At 36.5% G+C, this 22797-nt stretch overlaps 1 protein-coding gene across 1 annotated transcript; it reads left to right on the top strand.

The window, feature by feature from the left end:
- Positions 1–429: 429 nt before the first annotated feature.
- Positions 430–22766, top strand: LOC150090195 (acetoacetyl-CoA synthetase-like). The gene is made up of 14 exons (XM_090390197.1): positions 430–505; positions 1096–1227; positions 2740–2840; positions 5210–5327; positions 7376–7473; positions 8569–8683; positions 10311–10392; positions 10908–11061; positions 11677–11757; positions 13258–13441; positions 15368–15481; positions 15645–15767; positions 22326–22528; positions 22668–22766. Exons 1-14 carry the CDS (start codon positions 430–432, stop codon positions 22764–22766), a joined length of 1680 nt encoding a protein of 559 aa, XP_090246323.1.
- The last annotated feature ends 31 nt before the right edge of the window (positions 22767–22797 follow it).

Raw genomic sequence — 22797 nt, 5'->3', positions numbered from 1 at the left:
AAAAGGCAACAGAACTAAACAAGATCCCACACCAACTGACTACTACTAACATCAAGGCGATTGCTGAAAATGTACTACATATCAGTTTGTCAGTTGCATCTCTAAGTGGTTGGGCATTTTGTGTGGTAGTGCACATTCAACGATACCGTAACTAACTGTTTGAAGCGTATAAGGATGTTTTCAAGCTGAACGTCATGCACGTTGACGAAAGGCAAATGGTGCACAAAAGTAAAAGGTTAAATTTCGATCTAAACTGGAGGAATTTTCTAAATCCTACTCTGGAACTGTGGGCAACGTATTGGTTTATCCATTCGATTCAGTGACAAAACTGAAATGTTTATAAACACAGCGCTTTGTTCCGAAGAATTTTCCTATCGCTGTGCCGGTGCCAAAGTCATGTCACCCACTGTTCGTTGCAATCAATAAGTGATGGATGATGGAGACACCGGTTGTGTTTTATCACAAAGTGCATACAAATTTTTAGTTGCAGTGGCATCCCTCAGATGTGAGAATAGAATATCCACTCTCTTATTTGACAGATCTTATCATCAATGATTTCTGTAAGTCTCTAAAATGAAGGAACACCTGTGCGAATAGGTTTAATTTATCAGGACTTCATGTCTGCTTAAAAGGAGGAAATGAGGCTTGGAAATGAAGTCAGCCTTCCTCTGATAGACCCATTCATCCTTGGAACAAATGTAGAGATTTCAAAAGCGTGATTTTGCTATATCTGAGCAATCAGAGCCAGTTTTAGAGTGGCACGCCACTTGATGTTGACTTGGGACCATTTTATAACATTTAATCGTATATACCAGCTGTTTCTCAGCTGTATCTATAAACACAAATCAGTAATATAAAATAAATACAAATCGATAATAAATAAAAAAAGCTATTTACTCTTTTTTTAATGTTATTGTGTCACTGCCGTAGTGTTTTATAGCTAACTGCCACTGGTGAACAGCCTTCACTTCCATAATACGATCTAGGAATGATTTGATCAGCAGTGTTTTTAAGTAAAAGTCCATCTCTTTTAAATAAGAATCAGTTTTTTTAGCAAAACGGAACTTAATATTTAGTTTTTGTTAATATTTTTAGTGAAAAAAAAGTTTCAAAAAGAAATGGAAACCAGCAAGGGAGTTCCAACTGTATGCTGGGAGCCCCAGTCTACAGATACAAACATGGATAAATTCAGAATGATGATAAACCGCAAATACAACTGTTCTCTTAGTAAGTATAAAGAAATTTGTTTTTTTTTTCTTGGAAGTCTTTAAAATTAAAGTATTCTGAAATTAAGACTATTATTAACGAAGGCACAAAAAAGTTTTATAGTAAAAATCTATTCGATGTATATTTACTTCTCGTAACTTTATAATGCTCATCTTGAGATGACTATATACAGGGGGTAGACAAAATAATGGAAACACTTGTTATGAAGGTAATAGTTTTTTTAATGGCTGTATGACGTATTTGCGAACATGAAGTGATTTATTTTTGTTTCTTACAGTAAGTACTGTGAAGGAAAGGTTATAAAAGCTTATATTTATTTAGAGATTATATAAAAAGGTACATGAAGAAAATGACAGACTTTTCTGAATTTCAAAGAAGTCAAATTGTTGGTGCACATTTAGCAGGGGCATCGGTGACTAAATCTGCTGATTTTTAAATGTATTCGGTGCAACTGTATTGAAAGTGATGTTGCATTCACCAAAAATGGAAAAACTAAATCTCATAAGACGAATTGTGGCAGAAAAATCAAAGCTGACTGAGAGAGAGATCTCCGAACATTGAAAATGATTGTAATCTGAAAACATAACACTACAGCTTCAAAAACAAAGAACTTACGGTGAGCCTCAGCAATCCAGTTTCTAGAAAAACAGTTCGGCTAGAACTGCTTTATGGAGTCATCGTTGATGATTGGAAACATGCTATGTTTTCAGACGAACCATCATTCATACTTTTTCCAACATCAGGAAGGTTTGATGAATGCCAGAGGAAACATGGAGGAAGATCAACAATGGATTGGACAGCAATATCTTGGTACTCTTTAGGTCCTATTATCACCCTGAATGGGCGAATTAATGCCACTCTGAGTGATCAGTTGCATTCCAAGGCGCAAACATTTTCCCTACAAATAACGACATATTTCAAGATGATAATGCTCCAATACACACAGTTAGATGTGTCCAGTTTGGTTTGAGGAGAATAAAACTGAGGCTCAGCATCTCCCATGACTTCCGCTGTCACCAGACCTAAACGTTATTGAGTCACTAAGGACATATTTGGAGAGAAGAGTGAGAAGTAGATTTTCTCCACATTATCCAAGAAGCTTAAAACTTTACTACAAGAAAAATGGTAAAATACTCATCTTAAGCAGTTCAACATTTATTTGAATCAATTCTACGTAGAAATTAAAGCTGTTTTAACAGCAAAGGGTACCTTTCAAAAGACAACACCATATTAGTGCATACTTGTAATTCTTATCACAGGTGTTTCCATTATTTTGTCCAGCCCTGTAAATTATTCGGTATTTAACATCAGCTTTTTATCGTCAAATTCTTAGTTAAATATCATACTATATGATTTCTTACTATCATGAATCTCATTCAGTTTCTACTGAAGAAAAAATTAAAAACATTCAATGAGGGTCTTATTTTTAATATTTTTTGCATTATTAGACTGAAAATGATAAGGACCTGTTGGTTTTTACCACCATCTAAACTATTTATGTTCTTTAAATAGGCAACTATTGGGATTTGCATGACTGGGCGAAAAATCATACAGAATTCTGGGAAGAAATTTGGAAGTACACAAAAATTATCCATTCGGCAACCTACAACAAGGTACAAATAGAATTTATAACATTACCGCGGATTAAATTTTGATTTTTTGCTATCAGAAATCTTTTAAGGACATAAATTATCAAAAATGCTGTTCTGTATTTTTCTGGAAACTGAGATCATTGCAGATGGAAGTTCTACTAGTAAAATAAAAAAGAAAAAAGCCGCCGAGTAACTTTTTCTTCTTATATCGGTTTTAAGTTTCAAACAAATAATTTAATTTTCTACCCCTTATGTTTAATTTTGTATTTTTCTTAATAATTAATTTTTAAACATTATTTTGATCAACATAGTTTTTCTTAAGTGATATATTTCTGTTAAGAATCTGCACGTAAGAGAACCACTACGTGGCAGTGATCACAGTGTGATGAAGTAGGATTTACTCAAAGATGTAACTAACGTCAGGGGTAAAGGGAAGGGTTTTTGCTTTCATAAAGGTGACCACAGTGGTCTGAGACAGTTTTTAAATTCCATACAGTGGAATCAACTGATGATGATGTTACCAGCGTTGAATTCTAAATGGGAGGCCTTCGAGGAAAATTATCTTGGAAGCTACTAGGCTCTTCATACCAACTAAGAAATACTGTTCAAGATTTAGGTCCAAATGGATGTCGGATGAACTTACGAGGCTCGTGGCAGAGAAGAAAAATGTGTGGGATGCATATAAATTAGCAGGTCACACAGAAGCCATGGCAGATATAAGCTAGTCTGTAATCAAGTCACAAAGGACATCAGGCAAGCGAAGGCAGATTACGAGAAATCTTTGCCAAAGGATGCTAAGAAAAACAGCAAGGACTTCTTTACTTATATAAACTCTAAAAGGAAGAGGATGAATCAGATTGGTCCACTTGATGTTGGTGGTTCGACTGTTGATGATCATGCTCAGATAGCTGACAAACTGAATGAGTATTTTGCATCTACATTCACACATGAGGAATTCTGTAAGAAAGGGGAGGACAGAAGTTGACTAAACTCTTCACAGGGAGCTAAATGATTTTGTAATAACGAAGAGCAAAGTGGAGGAGAAATTGTTGAAGCTAAACATAAAAAAGGCACCTGGAACAGATGGAATCTATCCAGTTATATTGAAAGAGGCAGCGAGGGAAATAAGCAAATCCTTAGCCATAATTATGAGAGCATCCTTGGATTCAGGGACCACGGACTGGAGAAGTGCAAATGTATCCCCAATTCACAAAGGGAGTTCAAATGATGACATGAGTAATTACAGACCTGCCAGTTTGACTTCTGTTTCGGGGAAAATAATCGAGTTACTGGTTAAAGAAGTGATGCAGTATTACCTAGTCAAGACTGCAGTAATAGTTCAGACACCGCATGCATTTGTTAAGGGGAAGTTTTGTCTGACCAGTTTGATCGGATACTATGATGTGGTCACAAAAGAACTGGATGCAAATAATAATTTTGATATCATATATTTGGATTTCAGGAAAGCTTTTGATACTGTTGCACATGGAAGACTGCTGTACAAATTGGAGAGGTATGATATTAAGGGCAAGCTGCTGTAATGGATAAAGGAATGGTTGTGTGGAAGACGGCAGAGATTGGTAATAAATGGACACTGCTATACATGGACTAATATTATTAGTGGAGCTCCACAGGGTTCGGTGCTAGGCCCGTTTTCGTTTTGTGTATTTATTAATGATATCGATGAAGGTAGATCAGGCTTAGTATCGAAGTTTGCAGATGATACAAAGGTTGGCAGGGTTGTTAATGATACTAAAGACAGTATGCTACTGCAACAGGATCTAGAAAAGTTAGGTAGATGGGCTGAAAAGTGGCATCTGAAGTTTAACATTGAAAAATTGAAAATTAAAAGGATATGAAAAGTACTCTACAAATTTTTTTCCTGATGTTATTACTTTAGTATTAATGTTTTTAGAATAAGAACAACAAATTAAGTATAATAACACAGTTTATTAAGCATAAATTTATTATTCAAGTATATAATAAAGAGTTCTTCTTCTTATATAAAAAAATAAGTAAAATGTGAGTAAAATAAGTAAAAAATGATAACATAAATAAAAATAATTTCATAATAAAGTTTTTGTAGAATAGTTCATAGCTCACTCTTGACTGGCGCCACAGAGTAGTAACATATCTATTGGAGGGATGATTAGGTGATATGGGATTTTATATACATGTATATTTTTTATTTTTGCTAATGCTGTATAAGCTTGCTTTCTTGCATCCTTTGCCATTACTGATGCTAATGCTAATGCTACATAACATTAATTTTCTGTACTGTACATTAAGAGTAAATTCAAAGATAAGTAGAATTTACGCAATAATCTTTTATGACGTCCATTTTAAAGTGGCTCTTGTAAATAAACGCAAAATTTTATGCGTTCTTCTAGGTCTTAGACACAGGCACTAAATTCGAAGATACACCTGAATGGTTTCTTGGAGCTCGTCTCAATTTTACTGAAAATATTCTTCGCTATAAAGATAATCACGTTGCCTATTACTTAGGAGGTAAGTGCACAAGATGTTAACTGATAAATCTTTTAATTACTGAATAGAAGCAGTTATCTCTTAGCTAAACAGAATTATTACATTGCAAATCTTTAATAATAGTGAGGTAGGGAGTTTTTGCAGAATCGTCTGCTTTAGGGTCGGTCCTAGAATTGATGGGGCAGGGTGTGAGAATTAATGTTTGGAAAAAGGACAAAAAAGGTGGAGTTCTTGTTCGGATTGAGAGGAGAGGGACTTCCTTTGGTGGAATTTGGGGCTCCTTTCAGTTCGGGTCCGAGAGCATTTTGCCCTCCCCTTTTTCTATAAGGACAGGTACCAGAATGCACCGCATTCGTGCCTAAGCTTCTTCGTACCCCAAATTACCAAGAAAGTTTTACCAACTAGTAGACCTTGTTGGAGTTGGTGAAGATACCTTTCTGCTAATAAATTTAGCAGAAAATTTATCATCTTCAAAGAGAGACCAACGCTAATTTCAAATTCCTCAAAGTTAATTAATTAAATTATGTGTATATTTAAAGTCTAAAGAATTTTCACGCGTTCGTTACTTTATGTTAAAAGTAATCAAAGCCAATTTTTAATAAATCACCGATTGGAAAATGGGCGATTTATTAAAAATTAATAAAACCATGAAAAACAAATTAATTTCATATAAAGTAATAACACGTAAGTTGTACCGCATACTATTTCAATTACTTTTAGTAGATAAATATATAATTTATTTATCTGTTTGCCTTTCATCATCTTAAGTGAAATCGTTTGTTCCTAGGAGAAACAAAGAACACATTCGAGGAAGTAACTTTCGCAGAACTCAACCAAAAAGTTGCTCTGTACGCTTCAGCACTCAAGAGATTTGGCGTATCAAAGGACGATGTGGTTGCTGGTAAGCAAATTACTTAAATTCAGATTTTTGTTGTCCTCTTTCAATATGTGCATGTCCTCAAAGTTAAAGTGGTTTTGTCAGATAAAAGTAAGTTAGAAAACCTAGTAAACTGCTACACAAAAAAGGGAATTAAACAAAGGCACGTGCCTTCACCAACATTGTGGTTCAAGTACGCATTATGAAAGTCCGAAAGTAGGAAAAAATTCCAAATCTCCCCTCGCAGATCAAGAACCTTTGATTGTTCTACAAGGATACCTCTCACCTTCCTAATAGCTTTTGCTTGTTCCCCACACTGATAGAGGAATCGGAAGGATCCCTGAAGAAGACTGAAAATGTTCGGTAAACTTAAGAGAAATAATTAGATTTTTTTAACTCACAAGTGCAAGAGGGCCACGACGCTATCCACTCGTCGCCGGCGAAGGTCTAAACTTCAAAAATGTCACCTGAGAGGGAACGTATAAATTTGTAAAATGCAGCCCATGTAGGTGAAAGGGGGAGAAGATTAGGAGCAAAAAACACCAGAAGACATTGGATTTTCTTGAAATTTGCAAGAGGAGGTTGTTTCTTTTCTTGATTACTCATGAGCAATTCGTCATCCTTTACTTGTCATTTTAGATATGTTTGGTAAATTTAATCACTCTCTAGGTGGTTATGAAATTAAACTAAATTTTTGCTTATATACTCAGAAGTGTACATGGGTCAGAGTTTTACAAGAGACTATAAGAATATTACGACATTTTGAAATATTACGTGATTCAAACTGCTGTAATCGTGTCTTTGTGTTTTAACCTTTTAAATCCTCACCCTGAATAAGCTCATTGATTAGCTCTCGTTTGAGTTATTTAGTGAAAGTCACACGAACTGATCTTTTTATATTTATCTTGAGTCAAATGAATCTAAGGTACTTTTGCAATTCTTCCTGTTATTTTTTTTTTCCCTTTTGATTTCTTTTAGTTTTATTTATTTGTCTGTGTATGGAAATCTTCATATTGTTCTTAGATTGGCTGCACGGTTGGGATAATCACCAAGAGGTACCTTTGAACTCAATTCTAATTTATTTTAAGATGATAAATTTATTTTTCATCCACTAAATTTCTATTACTAAAGATAGTATTATTGCTATGGTCGATAATCTTACTCCTTAAATATCATTTCCTTCTTCCCTTAGGTTACATCACCAATATTCTTCCTACTGTACTGACCATGTATGCAGCCTTAAGCTTCGGAGCAGTTTGGAGTGCTGTTTCTGTTGATTATGGAGATTTGGTAAGTATCCAAGCAACGTAAGAAACTTTGAGTGGCTGCTAGCAAAGGAAAAGTATATCATGCAAATCAGCTGCTTTTACTGAGATTATTAAATTCGAGGTGTATAATAGAACAGAATCTTTAATTTCGGTATAAGATATATGCCCTCCTGGGTAGCACAGTTGGTAGAATCGCCGTCCTCCCAACACCGCGTGGAAAAGACATGAGGCTGAGTCTCGTCGATGACTTGTGGATTTTTTATGGACCTTTTTCAAAACGTGGCTGAGTTAGTCGATCTGATGCGAAGGTAGCGTGGTTTTTCTCCCGGAAACTCGAATTTTTCATCCATCAAACAGAAAATCGACCGCAGAACCGCAATTTACATACACGGAGCAATGTGTCCTTAGTCGTTGATGCTCCTAAAACCCTGCTACTACATAAGATTTACATATTTACAAATTTAAAACCACATATATAATTAAATTATTACCACTATATAAAACCACTATATAATCAATATGTTAGCCATTAAAACTAATACTAATACGTCAACACCTAAATTAGCATTGAGGGTAAAGGATTCATAGTAATGTGTTACTATGAATCCTATACTTCTCTGTTACTATACAGAGAAGGTGGTACTCGAAACAAAACAAAATTAACTTGACCTGTCCGTCTTATTTTATTCTCCTATCGTCTCATGTGCCACAACTAGCCAATTCACAGTTCAACTTCAAACTCACAGAACGTTTTTGCAAGACAAATGGAAAGAGTATTTTCTCTCTCCTCAGCCTTCAATCCATACCCTGTTTTAGAGTGGTATAGTTCCAGTAGCGTCTTATACCACTCACTGTAAAGAAGCTAAAAGCGGAATGGTATAAAACAACAAATAACATGGCAGGACCGGTTAATAGAACAAAGAGGAGAGGGCTGACTTCTGAGTGTTTAAACGTGTAGGCGAAAACAGGTGGTAAAAAACGTGTCCGCGGATCGATCACAAATAGATTGGCGAACATGCCTTTTGGAGACCGTCGATTAAAATGTTTGAGGTTGCATCCTTTCAAAATGCTCGTTCCTTTTTTACTTTAATTTTTATGCCGCCTTGTAATTTTTCAGGGCGCAATACAGAGACTTACGCAGATTAATCCAAAGATTCTCATATGCACAGATGCCACTGTTCGTAAAGGAGAGAAGCTGGATTTTCTGGACAGGCTGAAGAAGATTGTAAAAGGTACGTGTTTTTCATTTCATTCAGTTCTGCGGTTAATTTTGTGTTCACCACTCTATTTACACTCCAATTTTTTATAAGAATTTGTATTCCTAAAACATCGGGTGAATACGCTGTACTATCATTAATATCCGATAACTGCATATCTACAAATAACTTTTATTTACAGGAAAACTAATAGCGTGCGCTGAAACCTTTAGCCCCATGACAGCCTCTAGTCTCTGTGGAACACCTTTTCTGCACTCGACGATCCAATTCATCTCAGAGGTTCAATATATGATTGGGTCAGGGCTCTGGGCCGTCCAGTCCAACTTTTTCAGACCCAAGTCCTCAAACCAGTCGGTCGCAAAGCCAGTAATATGACATGAACATTGTCTTGCTGAGGTATAGGCCTTTCTCGATGTGCTACCACAACGCAGTTGACTTCATAATTCATAGTTTTGAACTGACGCTAAATTGACCTTCATAATTCATGGTTTTGTCCATGGCTAAACGCCAAACTTCATTTTCGGAGTGATACGGTCGGCAGGTAGCTTTCCAGGCACGACCATCAGACTGGTAGACCATGTAGCGTGATACGTTACTCCACAGCACAATTTTCCTTTGGTTTACGGTCCAAGAACGGTGGCGCTTACACCATGTTGGACAGTGTCTCACATTATTCAGGGTGATTAGTAGCTTGTGGACGGTACCACGACCTTTGTAACCCATATCAGGCAGCGCCCTGCGCACTGTGCCAGTGCGACTTGTGTCTCAATAATTTAAATGAGAAACTGTGTGCGCTGTGGCAATTTGGTAATGACACCTTATTATCATTCTGCGCTGAAAGTCTGTTAACTCCGTTGGCCGTGGCATTTTTCATCCACAATCGTACTACTGTCTCCTTGAAGACCTGCGAGCTTATTTATAGTTGTGTCTGATACGTAGTGCTTGTGTAGGACATGACCTAACGTCAATGGAGGAGTGTCCGAGTGTTAATGGTAGGGCAGCGTAATATTTGAAAACTGTTCAAGGTGCACCAGCAAAATTCAATCCTGAACATTGATGTAAATTCATTTCTAAATGTAGTACTTGACACAATCACGTACTTTCAAAATCTATTGAGCTGTGAGATAAGAAAACAAATGTTGAAATTCATATTATTCAATTGATACTTTACGAAATGTTGAAGGTTGCCATTGATGGCGAATTTTATTTTGTGTAGAGGTGAGGTAATGTCAAGTGAAATTGAAAAATTATTGTAAATCTGTACATTCCATTGGCTGAAATAGTTTTGCAGCATGCGGATTTACAGACATGTTGAGAAAAGTGTCGAAAGGGGCCTTGGGTTTTATTCCTTGTTTGTGTTAGAGCTTAATAAGTTCATAGCTTTTAGATTTTAAGAGTTTTATTATATATTATTAAACTATTTATATATATCACTTTTATTTGGTCAGCCCCAAAGAATAATGCTACGGATGCTTTACCAGACCTTGAACAGATTTTCAATAATTATAGTGCTTCCTTACTTATCTGAAAATAGTCTTACAGCATTTGAAGGAAGACAGAGGTATTATTGGTGTGTAATCAGAATAATAAATTATTATCGAGTTTTAATGTTTTACAGTAAAATTGATCATTTTTATTTCAGGTCTTCCCAGCTTGGCAAAAGTAATTGTTGTTCCATTCGATGAAGACTCGTTGTCCAAAGACTATTCCGGACTGTTTGAGTGGTAAACACAATTTCAAAGAATCAAACTCCTGAAAAATTTCCAATCCATAATGAAATATAAGCGTGTTTGATAATGTATAATCCTAAGTCTATAAAACTGTTTTATGCCTTCCTGGACAGCACAGTAAGTAGGATCACCCTCTTTCTCACACCGGGTGGAAAACACCTGAGTTCGAGTCCCATCAATGGGGAATTCTTATGGGCCTTTTTCACAACGTGTCTGATTTAGTCGGTCTCAGGCGAGATTAGAATGGTTTTTCTCCATGAAACTCCGGTTTTTCGTCCAGAAAACAGAAAATGGGCCACAAAACACGAAATTTACAGACAGTATACACGGAGCAAGATGGCCTTAGTTGCCGATGTTCCTTAAACCCTGTTACAACAACAAAGCTGCCTATAGTCTAAAATCCTTTAACACGGAAATTTATGCACTGATTTCACAATTTTAAAATTGACGTTTGACAATATTACGAATGTAAAGTGGATTACTTACTGAGATTGTTTTCATTATTTTAGGGAATTCTTGGATGACTTTTTGGAAATCGGGAAAGATGCTGATGGCTCTGTTCCGCCTTTACAGTTTACTCAACTTCCTTTTAATCATCCTATGTGTATACAGTTTACGTCTGGTACCACAGACAAGCCGAAAGCCATTGTACTCCCTGCAGGGGTGAGTAATAACTATTTAAAAATATTTCTATCATTCCCTTACCCTCTCTTATGAGATAGATTATAGATTATAGATTAAGAATCCAGAACCCATTAAAGGAATTACAGTATGTTAGAATCAGAAATGGCTGAAATAGGCCTTGTAGACCTTATAATACTATTAATAAAATGAGATCTGTGGCAGAGTTGTAATTGCCATTTCTGAATCCCCCACTTGCTCTTTTAATAATCCATAAAATGATGGTTATTGGGGTCCTCTAACCCTTTGGGTTCCCCCAAGTGATAATAGCAGCTTTTAAACTATTATAACGTTCTGGCACGTGGAAAAATAAGCATTCCATCATTGCAGTTTACCCAACAATTGGTCTTCTTATCGATTTTTCATCCATAAAGCACATGATTTATAGCTCATTTTATTAGTAATTAACATTTTTATTATCAGCTTGATTAATAATCTAATTATACTCCCAGGTGATTATTATAATCCTTTTAAGATACCTCTGCTTAATTGGAAACGGAGAATTTTCATAAAGTGTTTGTAAAATTGTACAACACCAATTTGAATAAATTATAATGAACGTTTTAATAATTATTAAAACGTTCCATTTGTTTTCAGGGATTTCTTCTTCACCAACTCAAGGACGATATTCTTCACGCTGATATTTCCAGAAGAGATATTTGTATGCAGTATCCCGCGGTAAGCGAAGAACCTGCTTTATAATGTGTATGAATTTCTTATTATTATTATTACGAGTATTATTATTATTATTATTATTTTACATTATAATCTTTTTACATTATAATCTTTTTACATTATCTCTTTACATTATAAGATTTCCCCTTACAAAGGGGAAATCTTATAATGTAAAGAGAGGAGTACCTCAGGGCACTCATGCTGGGCCAATCATGTTCAACATCTATATAAATGACATATTCGAAGTAATTAAGAACTCCTTTATAAAAATTTATGCAGATGATATAATCTTATATACAATAGGAAAGGACCTAACAAAAATGGCAAATGATTTACAACAGGATACAATACATTTACAATCTTGGCTGCACGATAATAAATTAGCACTCAGCTTTGAAAAAACTAAATTTTTGGTAATAAGGCCTCCTCATCAAACCTTGGACATTCAACCCTCTATCAAATTGCACAAACATGATTGCCTACATGAACAGAATTTCCAGAATTGCGAATGTCTAACTGTGGAAGAAGTCTCAAATCATTGTTACCTTGGGTTATGGATCGACTACAGTCTAAGTTGGATAATGCATATAACAAACTTGTACAAAAAAATGAGATTTTATGTGTACTTTTTCTACTACATTAAGAATAAGTTAAATCTTAGAACAAAAGTAACCTTATATTATGCATTAGTGGACTCCCAACTCAATTATTTAGTAAATATATGGGCACGAGCAAATAAAACAGAAATAAGGGCAATAGACAACTTAATGAATAGGATTCTGAAACTTTTAATGGGGACAAACTCTTGGAATGACCTGAATAAGAGAAGGCAATTTTTGTTGAAACATAAAATATTGTATCCAGTTCAAAAACTAAAGTTAAATCTATTCTTAAAAAATCTTAACACTATTTTTGAAGAGTCGAATCTGCAAAGAAATGTCTCACATAATTTAAGGAATCCAAAAGCAATTACTTTGCCTTAACCTAGGGTACTAAATAGATTTGGAGATAGGCACACAATGAATGTAATAAACAACTTGCTGGCTAGCATTGATTTCAGGCTCAGGAGAAGTTATCCTATCTCCAAATTAAAATTCCTAATAAGAAAATTCTTGATACTCAATGACACAGTAGATTAGAATTGATATGCAGATAAACTACCTCTGTTTACAGTGTGGAATATACTATGTGTAGTGACTTCATAGTCTTTTCTGTAAGATAACAAATTTGTACAAAACTTGTAAAGGAAGAACTACAACTTGTTGTCAAGAAATTTACTTTTCTTAACAAGTTCATTTATTGTAAACGAATTCTCTTGATAAAATTGTATTGTATTATTATTGTAATTATTATATTATGGATGGAGTTGTGTGGACCATTCTCAAGCTTTTGGTATTGTGTGTAGTAGAGATTACGTAACTTGGGAAGTTTCATTTTATCGTTTTACTGTCTGATTGCTGTAGTTTTTAAATTTAACAAAATATCGTTGTCTGTATTCCTCAGGTTGGATGGGCAATGTGGACACTGATGGTGATAAAGGTGGCTACAGGTTGCAGCGTTGTATTATACGATGGAACCCCGTATCACCCCAAGAGCGTCTGGGATTTGATCGATGAACTAGGAATAACTCTTATGATTATGTTTCCCGTTGACTTGAATACGTTTCGGACAAGCGGAGTGAAACCAGGTAATTGATACTTCATTTAAATCGAAAGTATCCATTTTATTTGGGGTGATTATATTTTTGTGAAATAAGCCATCAGCAAATATGTTCCTCACTAAAATTATATGGATATGATCCATAATGGATATTAATCAAAAATACCATTCCATTTTTTCAGAATTGATAACCTACGATGATTTTGGGATCCGACTAATTACTCTGAACAATAATGTAAGAAAATATTGCACTTCTGAGGAGATTTCAAATGAAATCTCTTCAGAATAGACATGGCTTTAAACATTTAAAACAAAAAGGTTCTACGCATTAGTGATGCCAAAATCAAAGCAGGTGTGTTTGTCGGTCTGCAGATCAGAGATTTGTTGAAATATGAACATTCTGAAAGAGTGTTAAATCCCTTGGAATGGATGTTTAGAAAGCCAAGAAAGTTTCTGAACATTTTTTGGGCAACAACAGGGCAGACAGTTATAAAATTTTGATTGAAGATATATTAATTACAAACCTACCAAAATCTCGTTTGATATATATCTCTGAAAATACATTTCCTCCAATCCCGTTTCAATTTTTTTCTCAGATAAACTTGTCCACGTTATTGACGAACACGGTGAACTTTTTTTTATGAAAATATTGCTGCCAAGGAAGGTGGAAAGGAACTCATGATCACTACAAAAGAAAGAGCAAAATATCTTAATATTTTTAAAATTTCATTAAAAATTTCAACATGTGTAACCTTAATTCTCACTGAATTATGGTATTAGGCAATATCTGACTTCAGATTTGGATTCAAACTACTAGAATGGTTATTCAAGCCAGAATCTTTAGAGATAATGACAAACTGTTAGTTATAAACAGAGAAACTTTGTTTTTCAAGCGACCAACCAGCTTGCAGTCCAAGCTAGGATACATCTGCTGTTGAAAGCTTCCCGAGGGGTTTTAAAGTCTGATGGGCTATAATTTATAAAGGAAGGAGTCCTTAATTCAATAAGGGTTGAGCTTGTATTGCACTGGTGAACAAAATGATTACATTAAACATAATATGCGGATGCCAATCTGATGATTCTTACCTAATATGAGGTTTCTGTGTATTTTTAGTAGTGAGCTCACACGGTAATCATTATTGGTTACCAATAACCAATAATGATTAGTTCATTTCTTTTTATCAAGTACTGATGTCTATTATCAATGCTTTTGATGATCTAAATGCTTAACAAGAAGTGGGAACTTTCGATCGAAAAACTACTCATCCCTTTTGTCACTTTTGTTTCAGCCAAAACACATAATCTTCGAAGCCTACGCTACTTAGGTACTGGAGGATGTGCTCTCAACCCTCTCCTATGGGACTACGTCTATCGTGATATCAAATCCAACGTATATTTAACGGATATTTTTGGTAAGCATTCGTTGCAGCCATAACTTTTTATCACATGATTATTACTCTTTGGTAACTAAGTAATGTACATTTTTATAATTTATCACAACAGTTAATGTTTTATTGTATTCATTTGCGAGTGTGTTATAGCAGTTAATAATTAAGTTTTTCAACGTTCCAGGAGATATTCATATCCATCAATATGTTTTAAAACGTTTCTTGACCCATTCCACTGCAAGTTGTGATAAATGGTAGAATGCAGGACCGAATATATAAGAAAATTGTAATATAAGTAAATTTTGGACCCCTGCTACAGCTGGGCCTGGGCTGAAGCTCCTGCCCTCTCTTAAATGGGCCCTGGTGTACTGGATAAATTTTTTTTTACCAAACTTGTCTTATTTATGTGTGTATATGTGAACATCACATGGAGTATTTCTGTGCTGATTTTTGTAGGCGCTGATTGCAGGATGGAATGGACAATATGACGAACGCGAACTCTTCTTGGTTCGTGCATAAAAGCCGTTGATTTTGTGGCAATTGTAACTCTTTTTTTTCATTTGTAGGAAGCACAGATATTGGATGCCTTCTTTTCAGCTCCAATTTCACGCTACCACTTTATCGAGGGGAGTTGACGTCTCCCAACTTAGGGATGGCTGTACAATGTTGGGATGAAAACGGTAGGCAGAACTTTAATGAATTTTAAATTAAATATGTACATAATATAAAAGTACAAGAAACCTTTATTCTAAACTAACTGTTTGTAATAAAATCTTCATGTTTCTTTTTCTTTTTTTAGACTACGATTTTAATTTAATGCGGATGATTAATTCTCTTTTCTAGGTAAACCAGTAAGAGGCAAAAAGGGAGAAATGGTGATTGTTAAGCCTTTTCCATCTATGCCTTTATGCCTTCTCAATGATCCGGACAGATCAAAGTATAAAACCTACTTTTCTAGATTTCCAGGTTAGTGTGTACATGTGTAGCTCTCAAGAGAGTGTATGTCCAAAAATGTAGTAGTAGTAGTAGTAGTAGTGGCACATGATGCAAGAAAGCAAGTGTAGGAGCTTATGCAGCATCAGCCAAAAAAAAAAAAAAAAAAATCACACCATTCCCTCCAAATGCCTGTCCAGTTCCTCCTTAAATTTATTTAACCTATCAACTTCCACAAAGACAGATGGAAGTTTGTTCCAGCAATTAACCACCCGCTGGCTAAAGGCAAATTTCCGCACATCTATTCTACATCTGTCCTTTCTTAATTTGAACTTATGTCCCCGTAGGTTGGTAATCTGAACAAGTGGAAGGATCCCATCAGAATTCAGCGTGCTCAACCCATTCAAGGCCTTATAGACCTCAATCAGATCATCGCGCAGGTGCCTAGTCTCCAGCCACTGCAATTTGCAGAACTTAAGCCTCTCTTGGTAAGAGGATCCCTTCATTCCCCTCACCAATCGTGTTGCTCTTCTCTGTACACGCTCAAGCAAATCTACATCCTTCCTAAAATGAGGCCTCTAGACCTGTACGCAGTACTCAAGGCGTGGCCTGACCATTGCCTTATACAGAGGGACAATCACCTCCTTTTCCCTGCTAGCAAAATTCCTATATATCATTGACAAAACCCCATTACCCGCCCTAGCAGCCTGTCTGCACTGCTCAGAAAACTTCATATCTGACTGCACAATTACTCCCAGGTCTTTTTCATTTTCTACCACCTTAAGTGTGGTACCATACAGTTGGTACGTTTCTCTGGGGTTACTTCTACCCATATGCAGTACTTTGCATTTGTCAAGGTAGAACTTCAGTTGCCACTTCTTAGCCCATCTGCCCAAATTATCTAGATCCTGTTGCAGTAGCACACTGCCATTACTGTCATTAACAACCCTGCCAACCTTTGTGTCATCTGCAAACTTCGACATTAAGCCTGATATACCTTCATCAATATCATTGATAAATATACAAAACAACAGTGGACCTAACACCGAACCCTGTGGGACTCCACTAATAACATTAGTCCACGAAGAGCAGCACCCATTGATTACCACCCTCTGTCTTCTCCCACTTAACAATCCTTTTATCCATTGTAGCAACTTACCCTTAATACCATTCTGCTCCAATTTGTACAATAGTCTTCCATGCGCAACAGTGTCAAAAGCTTTCCTGAAATCCAAATATATGATATCAAAATTATTTTTTGCATCCAGTACCTTTGTAACCACATCATAATATCCTATCAAATTTGTCAGACAAGACTTTCCCTTAACAAACCCATGCTGTGTTTGAATTATTGCTGCAGTCTTGTCTAGATGATCCTGCAATGCATCTTTAACCAGCGACTCCATTATTTTACCCGGAACAGAAGTTAAACTAACTGGTCTGTAATTACTCGTGTCACCCTTCGATCCACCTTTGTGAATTGGGGACACATTTGCACAAATGTGCGGCCCTTGTGAGTAGCATAGTTGGTAGAATCGCCGTGAGCCGACCGGGCTAGCCGAGTGGGTAAAGTACCTGCCCGGGCAACCCAAAGGTCGCGGGTTCGATTCTCGCCCCTCGGGCTTGGATCAAAGTACTGCAAAAACCTTGGGAGGTGCAATATGGCCACAGAAGCCGATGCGCCAACAACTACCAAATCAAAAAAAAAAAAAAAAAAAATCAGAATCGCCGTCCTCCCCACACCAAGCAGAAAAGACCCGAGTTCAAGTCCTGTCAGTGAAGGGAGGAATTTTTATGGGCCTTTTTCACAACGCGGCTGAGTTATTCAGTCTCAGGCGAGGGAGCATGGTTTTTTCTCCCGTAATCTCGGGTATATCGCCCAGCAAACAGAAAATTGACTTCAGAACAAACGAAATTTACAAACAATATACACAAAGCTATCTGGCCTTAGTCGCTGATGATCCTAAAAACCCTACAACACAACGACAAAAATATACTGATACAGTTACAAGTTCTGAAATGTCTGTTGTTGCAATCCTGCGCCGATGAGATTAATATTCTGCTGGTTGGTGAGGGATGTGATTCTCCTGTCTTTATCCAGTTATCTTGGACCTTTGCAAGTAGTTCTGGAGTTGTAGAAGTCCTCGGCTCTTCATTCCTCGAGTGGTAAAAATATCTTTAAACTAAATTCAAAGATATTTGTGTTGTGTATTAAGATTTTAGGAGCATCGACGAGTGAGGCCATATTTCTCCGTGTGTTTTGTTAGGAAATTGCGTGTGTTGTGAGATCGATTTTCTGTTTGGTGAATGACAAATCCGAGTTTGCGGGAGAAAAAGCCATTCTACCCGCGCCTGAGACCGACTAACTCAGCTACGTTGTGAAAAAGGCCCATGAAAATTCCTCACGTCATCGACGGGACTTGAACCCAGGTCTTTTCCACCCGGTGTGGGGAGGACGGCGATTCTACCAACTGTGCTACCCACGAAGGCTCAAAGATATAGTATTTTGCACATAAAACATGCCTTGAATACACCAAAGCAAACGTTAGAATTATAATTTAAATATCAAAGAACACAAATCATCATTACCAGCATTAGAGGGTTTCTTCTTATAATCAAGGATTATAAGAGATTCATCTAATAGATGGATTCATTTCTAATAGATGGATTACCTATCTATTAGAAATGAATCCATAGAAAATATCAAAGAACACAAATCATCTCGTATCATCATTACCAGCTTCATTACCCTGTTTGTAAAAAATCTAAAGGGTTTCTTCTTATAATCAGGAATTCTAATAGATGGACAATTCCATCTATTAGCAATAATTTTTTATATTTTGTGTTTTATATGCATCTTACCACTGCAGTTTCCATCTCTTTATTATAATAAATATAAATTTCCTTGCATTATCAGGTGTTTGGTCACAAGGAGATTTCTGTTATGTCAATCCAGAAACTGGGGGTACGATAGCACTTGGAAGGAGGTGAGTATGAATTCCGTCTAATGAAAATTTAATATATATTTTTACTCGTGTCTCAAAGGACAAGGCCTAAAGAGTTGATATGTTGTGATTCTTATAGCAATAGCTGGTATTTGTACCGAAATCTGTTGAATTTTGGTTGATCAATTGGCAAAAATAGAGTAATGGAAAACACACATAGAAGAATCCAGTGATGAAGCTGCATTTCATCATCCATTGATTGGTGAAACATGCGTTTGAAGTCAATCAATCAATCAACAGTTGTATGAAATTACTGCAACGTTCAAATTCTGTTTGGGTTTTTCCACATTCCGAAGTCTGATTTTGGCTTTGTGTGAGTAACATATGTTTGTGGTATTTTCAACTTTAGATTTTTTTTCGTTTTATAATTAAATACTTTCTATTTGAGCAGTAAAAAAAGAAGAAACAACTCGGATATGAAAATTAACAGAATTAGTTATCAGCCATAACAATTTTAGTAGCACTGAACATAGAACCCTCATGGGTATCAGAGTTGGTAGAATCTCCGTCCTCCCCCACACCGGGTAGAAAAGACCGAAGTTAGAGTCCCTTCGTTGACGAGGGGAATTTTTATGGGCCCTTTTCACAACGTGGCTGAGTTAGTCGGTTTCATACGAGGGACCATGGTTTTTTCTCCCTGAAACTCGTATTTTTCATCCAGCAAACAGAAAATCGATCTTAGAATACACGCAATTCACCCACAATATACACGTAATAATAAGGCCTTAGTCGCTGATGCTCCTAAAACCCTATTACAACAACAACGACTGAACATAGAACAATATTTTTTTTCAGTAATAAACTTTTAATTTTTATAAATTGTCTCTCAAAGACATGTTGCAAATGCTGTTCACTAATGTGCCCAAATACAATCTTAAATCGGATTCTGGTGGCACTTTCATCTGAAAAGAATAGGAAACCAGATTCCTACTCCTGTAGAAACACATTTGGAGGCAGTAGTTAATGGTGTTGGTTGAAACTACTATCAATGCCAGCACAGATCTTCATGTGTTCTGACGAGGAACCCTCATGGATGTAAGGTATTGGAGTGAGATCTACGATTGCCGACCGGGCTAGCCGGGTGGGTAAATTGCCTGCCTGGCAACCCAAAGGTCGCGGGTTCGAATCCCTCCTCGGGCTTGGATCAGAGTACTGCAAAAACCTTGGGAGGTGGCCACAGAGCCGATGCGCCAACAACTAACTAAAAAAAAGATCTACGATCCGCATGTTGGTTCGTTTTTACAGAAAAAAAAATTGGTTTAGACTTTCTTTTAATGACCTCTCTAGTAGCATATCGTTATAATCATTGTCCTCTGCAGAACGGGTGGAAAAGTCCTGCGTTCGAATCCCATCAATGATGCACGGGACCTTCATGTTTTTTTTCCACTCCGTGGTTGAGATCGTCTCACAGAATCCCGGCTTTTTTGTTTCAGCAAAATAGGCAAACCGACCAAGAATTTCACGGACATAACACACACCCGGGGTGGATGAGTTTGTCCTCACTTGTAACGCTAATATGATTTATTTTATTTTTCATTTAATGGAGTCCTTCATGGAAGCTTAATCGACACTACACATCGCCGTCTGTCAGACCTTTGGAGAGATCTAGGTTCCATTCCAGTAGTGAAAGAAATGCGAAAGTCCTCTTCATTCGACGCTGCAGTTAGCTGATCTCAATCGGAGGGTGTAGAATTTCTTCCATAAGTTATCACGAGCTTTTCAGCTCTTGCATACAGGACTGTATGCATCAACATGCATACAGTCCTTGAACACACACTTCTACAGATATAATACCCTTACGGTTATGAGATCACGCTTGGGAGCCGTTATTACAATATTTATTTATTTTATTTTTCTTCTTTTAAGATCAGCCAGATCCCCACTTTTCGGCCCAATAGAGCTTTTCCTCGATGTTCTAGGCAAGTGGATTATCAGTCAAACGATTATACTTATAATTAGATTATGTTGGATTAACCAAGTGCCATTTTTGCACACTCATGAACTCATTTGCATAACTATATAATTTGGTTGTTGTTGTTGTCGTAATAGGCGTTTAGGAACATCAGCGATTAAGGCCATATTGATCCGCGTATACTGTCTATAAATTGCGTGTGTTCTGAGGTCGATTTTCTAGTTGATGGACCAAAACCAGAGTTTCCGGGATAAAAAACCATGGTGGCCTGGCTTGAGACCGATTAAGTCTGCCACGTTGTGACAAAAACCCATAAAAATTCCTCTCGTCATCGACGGGACTCCAACTCAGGTCTTTTCCACCTGGTGTGGGGAGGGCATATAACTTGGTCTTGCTGGGGCTGATGTTATGGTTGGTCTGTTAGAGATGCTTTGCTAAGGCTGACTTGAATGCAATAACACCAAGCAATCACTGAGTTATGCTGCTCTGTTCATTAGACGGTAAACCATATCAGCGAGTGCCCCCTCAAGGTGTCTGCTTTGTCGAATATGCCTTCACATGATATAATAAGTAATTTTTACTTATAGTGACAACTTTTCCAACTTTCCTTTACAAATTGCTGAAGCATCAAATGTTTATAGATTTTATGTCTGCACATGAATCCCATATATGATTTTATTTGCCTTCTAGCGATACTGTTATGAACTTGGACGGCATACTCTTTGGAAGTGAGGAATTCTACCTCGTTAGTGAGTAGACTTTTTTGTGATCTTTTATTTTTAAATAATTTTGAATGTACTTTTCAAAATTCACTTTTATTCTTTATTCTTAAGAAAATCATTCTTTAAAAATGGGAAATTTTACCAAATATTTTCTTTCCATTATTGCGTTCAAATTTCATGGCCTACCTCGCCTTCGAGATGGTACTTATACTTCCCATGAATCTTTTCATGTAAGCTCGCAATGCGGTGGCCAAGTTAACCGGGCTCAGTCTGAGGTGTACAGTTTCTCTTGGAAACACAAGTTATTCATTAAACAGCAGTAAGGTAAATCGACCATAGAATTACACGAAATTCATAGACACGATAAACATAGCCTTAGTTGCCTCAGCACTAATTCTTAAACAAGAAATCAATGAAACCTAACAGTTGATCGTGTTGTCTGGAAAAAACACGTTCAAAGTTGCAAGGACTCAGCTAAAAAGTGATTAGACCGTACACAGAGCTTTGTATCAAGAAGGGTTCTGCAGATGAACTGAAGCCCACAGATCTCCTCTCAGCACGATCCGTAGTGTCACGCTCGAAAGAACTGGCCTCTGAAGTTGTAGTGTGTGGTAGGGATTTATTTCTTATATTATATTATTATTTAGCCTTTTACCTTGGAAATCTTATTTAGATTTCCAAGGTAAAAGGGTAAATAATAAAATATATCTTACAGTAGCAAAGGATTCGCTGCATCGAAAAGATCCAGACTGTTTCATACAGAAACACTGTAAGAAGAACAAGAAAGGCATGTGAAGGTTTTCCAAGATGGAGGGCATCATTTTCCAGTTAAAAACTGTTCTGGTTGAAGAATGGATGTTGTTATTTTTCCCTCTTGGTGTCCCAGTACTTTTGATAACACACTATATTAAATATGTGGGCGTAATTTTCATTTTACTTTTTGCAATTTCAGCACAACAGTTCAGAGAAATCAAAGATTGCATGTGTGTATCTCAATGCAACAAAGATGGAGACGAACGTCCAGTTCTCTTCGTGAAAATGATGCCAGAATATCAGTTTTCTGGGGACTTGGCGCACAGAATTGAGAAGAAGATTGCTGATAGTCTTTCGAAGCATTGTGTTCCTCACTTCATACTAGAAGTCAAGGATATCCCGGTAAGTTGTGTACACTCAGGAATGTCCATTAAAATTGTTTGCGAAGTCCGTGGGTAAGATAATTATGAATAATAAACAGTTGAGTTACATTAGAGAATTGGAATAAAGACGGATTCATTTTTTTAAAAACTCTATACAGATATTAAGTCTTCACATCGTTGATAATTCTCGCTACATTTCTTTTGCAGTATTCTGTAACAGGAAAGAAGATGGAGAAGATGGTTCACATGGCAGTTAATGGCAAACCAATTGAGGATAGATCAACTGTG

The sequence above is a fragment of the Mastigoproctus giganteus genome, chromosome 2 (genome assembly GCF_048544385.1).
Source record: "Mastigoproctus giganteus isolate SK-2022 chromosome 2, ASM4854438v1, whole genome shotgun sequence".
Taxonomy (NCBI): Eukaryota; Metazoa; Arthropoda; class Arachnida; order Uropygi; family Thelyphonidae; genus Mastigoproctus; species Mastigoproctus giganteus.
The sequence above is the reverse complement of the archived record's forward strand: the minus strand, read 5'-3'. Positions and strand labels throughout refer to the sequence as shown.